Genomic DNA, 3,973 nt, shown 5'->3' on the forward strand with positions numbered 1-3,973 from the left:
GCCAGCCTGCACCTCACGCTGCACAGCGTGCTGCTGCGGGAGGGACACGCCACGTGAGCACACTACTCTTATATATTAACTTGATTACACCCGCAACTTTGAATGGAATTTATAAAAATAGTGTATAAAATTAGCCTATGTGTGTACTTCCACGCTGTCATCTATGTATGCCAAATTTTATTGAGATTCGTTCTTAATCCATCTAAAGTTTCTCATTTCTAATATTAGTAAGGTCATAATATACACACTTTTTTGTAATAAAAGATGTCAGCAATCATTGTTTGTTTTTGAATCTCTTTTTTAATAAAAACCCCTCTACACTTACAACAGTCTATAGACTTTCTCATGATTTTAAACTTAAGAGGTAAATAAATTAGAGATAACGACATGCGGGTAAGTAACAAAACCTGTAATGTTGCCAATAGAAGGAAATAAGCAAGGTTGCCATGGTTAGTCATAAACAATTCTCAGCCAACGTCACTTTCATCTTTCAATCCAAGTTTGGGTTCATAAAGATTTCTTAATAGGTGGTTTCATAGAAGAAATTGTGTAATGTGACTATACCATTGTGTTGTAGGGATGAAGATATGCAGTCGCTGGCTTCATTATTGTCAGTCAACAATAATTCTGACATCGCCGTGCTGGAGGACCTTGACGAAGATGATTACACGCTCTCTGATAATTCTACCAGACAGGTGAGTCTCCTAAATTGGCCTACACAATGTGTACTTGAATAGTTTTTAAATTTATGATATTTGTTAACAGATGCTCGACTTACGTCAACAAATGGAGGAAATGACGCAAAGTTTGACAAACAGTGATATCGCGGCCACGCCCAATAGTGTACAGAGTTTAAACTTTGACAACTCTGCCACGCCCACCGCGCCCATCACGCCCACAACGGACACGCCCACCAACCCCGCCACGCCCACATCACCAACCACGCCCACAAATAACAAAGAAATAGACTTCACACCCAAAGACATTAATATCAAAAGACCAGAATATAATAACTTTACGAAATTGTCAATTAAAACAGAATCTCCCAAATTTACATCAACCCCAAAAGCGGAAGAACCAATAGTAGATAACTTTAAGGCGTTACAATTCAAACCGAAGACGATAGCCAAAAAGAACCTTAAGCCTTTGGAATTGAAGACGAATTTGAACAACATTAGCCTCGACACCAACGAGAATGAGAAGGGAGATGACAGTGAGAAGACACCCGTCGTCGATATGGAGAAACTGTTCCCATTGAAAGGATTGGATAAAGATAAAACTCCGGTAAGTCAGCTTATATCAAAGTTGAATCGAAATTTTGTTGTAGATGGCGCTAGTATCGAGTCCACTAGCGCCAATTTGTAATACTTTCCGATAAACTCTTGCATTACATCCCTTACGTCGTAAATATTTTGATTGACGTGTATTGGATATGTTTTTTAAAGTTTTTTTTTGTATGTTATATGGATAACTATGTGTGTTCAGGTGCAGGACCTGCTGGAGTGGTGCCAGGGAGTGACGCGGGAGTACCGCGTCTGCCGCATCACCAACCTCACCACCAGCTTCCGCTCCGGCCTCGCCTTCTGCGCCATCATACACCGCTTCCGGCCTGACCTCATGTCGGTGATACCACCTTCTTATGACACCATGGGCCTCGCAAACCGACGGCTAACGAAGGTCTTGTTGGCGACGCCTATGTGTAAAAGCCTCTTAAATAAGGCCATATTATTAAAATATAACGTCTGTCAAATTGTAAGCAGCGCTTACGAAGCAATGTTTGAGATTTGTTTAGTATTCTGCCAATAGTGTTGATTATAAGTTAAAATAAGTTACATGTGCAGTAAGTTACATGTTACTTTGTTTTGTGACCTCTAGTCTTAATGACATTCGATTACTTTATTTCCCTGAGGTGTTATCATAGTTCATACTAATATTATAAATGTAAAATTTAAAAGGATGTTTGTTAGAGTTTGTAGCCTAAACGGCTGAACGGATTTCGATGAAATTTGGTTTAGATGTAGAGGATAATCTGGAAGGACAGATAGGCTACAGTTCTGTCCGACGCGGAGTCGCGGGCGACAGCCAGTAGTGTCCCAAATGTGCGCAGAGACTTCAGCGGGCTGCAGCCGGAGGAGGCGGAGCGCAACCTGCGCGTGGCGCTGGAGGCCAGCGCGCGCCTCGGCATCTCGCAGGTCCTCACCGCGGCAGACGTCTGCGCGCCGCCCGCGCCCGACAAGCTCGCCGTTAGTACTCACTCACTCACTCACTCACTCATATGTTTACTCTCACTCACTCGCTCACTTATTCATTTTATCACGTAATCACTCGCTCACTCTAACTTTTTCTTTTTCATTATCATTCACTCATTTAGCGAACTACTCACTCGCTCACGCACTCATTTACTCACACAGTCGCTTATTCGCTAGAAACTCACACAATCACTCATTGACTCGCTCACATTTTTTCTTGCTCATTTATTCCATCACTCACTTGATGACACACACTACATCACTTGCTTGGCCATTTACTTGTATACTCACACTACGTTTTTCTTTTTCATTCATCTACATTCACTCATTCAGCGAATTACACAATTTCAAAGTATAGTTAAGATTATTCTTGCATTTTCTTCATTAGTTTGTATGTTTCCTGTTCCAGATAATGACGTATTTGTTCCAACTGCGCGCGCACTTCACCGGCAGCGAGCTGCAAGTTGAACAACTAGGTATATATTAATTTTCGTTATTTAGTACTTCAGACCATTAATATCGACCCAACCATTTCAAAGACTTACGTATCTAACGGAGCCTTGTAGATAAATTTAAAAAAATGCTTTGTTAATAACAATGCATATATATATTAATGCAATTTTTTTCCATCTATACTATTCTAAAGAGGAAAGATTTGTATTTTTGTATGTATTGAAATAACTCAAAAACTACTGGGTCGATTTAAAAAATTATTGTACCATTAAAAAGCTTTTCAACCACTAAGTAATATAGGCTGCATTTACTATTATTTTTAAATTCCATGTGGTAGAAGTCGCGGGCAACAGTTAGTGTATACTAATAGAGCGGGAAGATCTATTTTTTGTATTTTTGTAAGTATAGTACAAAAAGTACCGAGCTGATTTTAAACATTCTTTGACCGTTAGAAAGCTACGTTATCGCTGAGTAACGTACAGGTATTACATCCATACATTTTGGTATGTGCAGGTAACGACGAGACGGAGTCGTCGTACCTGGTGGGGCGACACGACACGGACGGCAGCGTGCCCACAGACCTCTTCAGCAGGGAGGTCAGCGAGCGCCGCTCCCGCATGCGGGCCCGCCCGCGCCCGCGGTACGTACACGTACAGGCGGGGAAACTGTCGGTGGACTACTTACGAAATACGATAGGATACCACAGTAATTCTCAACCACTGTGCCGCAGCACTTTTGTGTGCCGCAAAATTTTGCATATTTTTGTCATTTATGCACTGTGTAGTAAGTAAATAATTTTTATCTTTTTCTTTGTGTGCCGCCTAATTTTGAAGTCGTTAAATATGCCGTAATAAAAAAAGGTTGAGAATCACTGGGACCACCTATAGGACACTTTTATGTGTATTTGTTTGAAATGTCGGTCCTTACTTGACTAATTGATTACTCATTAACAAGGTTTAAGCTAAGCACCATTTGCGCCCGGCCAACTTAAGTCAAGTTATAAATGCCTCTTCTAAACAAACAGTGGCAAATATGTGACAAAAAATTTCTAATAGCTTTTTATTATTTTGCGAACTCGTTTGCTCAACTCACAGCTTTATTTTGTTTCGTTGTAAGCAACAAAGCAATTTATCTACAAGGAACACCGCAGGTTTCCACTAATAATAATAATAATAATAATAATAATAATAGCCTTTATTTCGACAATCTTACAATTTACATATAAAATTACCAATTTTGATTTTAAAATTAATTTGACACCGGTTTTAAGA

The 3,973-nt window shown here is 40.0% G+C and overlaps 1 protein-coding gene across 1 annotated transcript in view; it reads left to right on the top strand.

Moving 5' to 3' along the window:
• LOC106099750 (EH domain-binding protein 1) overlaps positions 1-3,973 on the top strand; it is a 22,463-nt gene that overhangs the window by 9,821 nt on the left and 8,669 nt on the right. The window contains exons 4-10 of the mRNA XM_013278397.1: positions 6-53; positions 578-695; positions 766-1,284; positions 1,486-1,619; positions 2,108-2,243; positions 2,659-2,725; positions 3,216-3,342. Coding sequence (XP_013133851.1) covers positions 6-53; positions 578-695; positions 766-1,284; positions 1,486-1,619; positions 2,108-2,243; positions 2,659-2,725; positions 3,216-3,342 — 1,149 coding nt within the window. The remainder of the gene's footprint in view (positions 1-5; positions 54-577; positions 696-765; positions 1,285-1,485; positions 1,620-2,107; positions 2,244-2,658; positions 2,726-3,215; positions 3,343-3,973) is intronic.

The sequence above is a fragment of the Papilio polytes genome, unplaced genomic scaffold (assembly GCF_000836215.1).
Source record: "Papilio polytes unplaced genomic scaffold, Ppol_1.0 DF824325.1, whole genome shotgun sequence".
NCBI lineage: Eukaryota > Metazoa > Arthropoda > Insecta > Lepidoptera > Papilionidae > Papilio > Papilio polytes.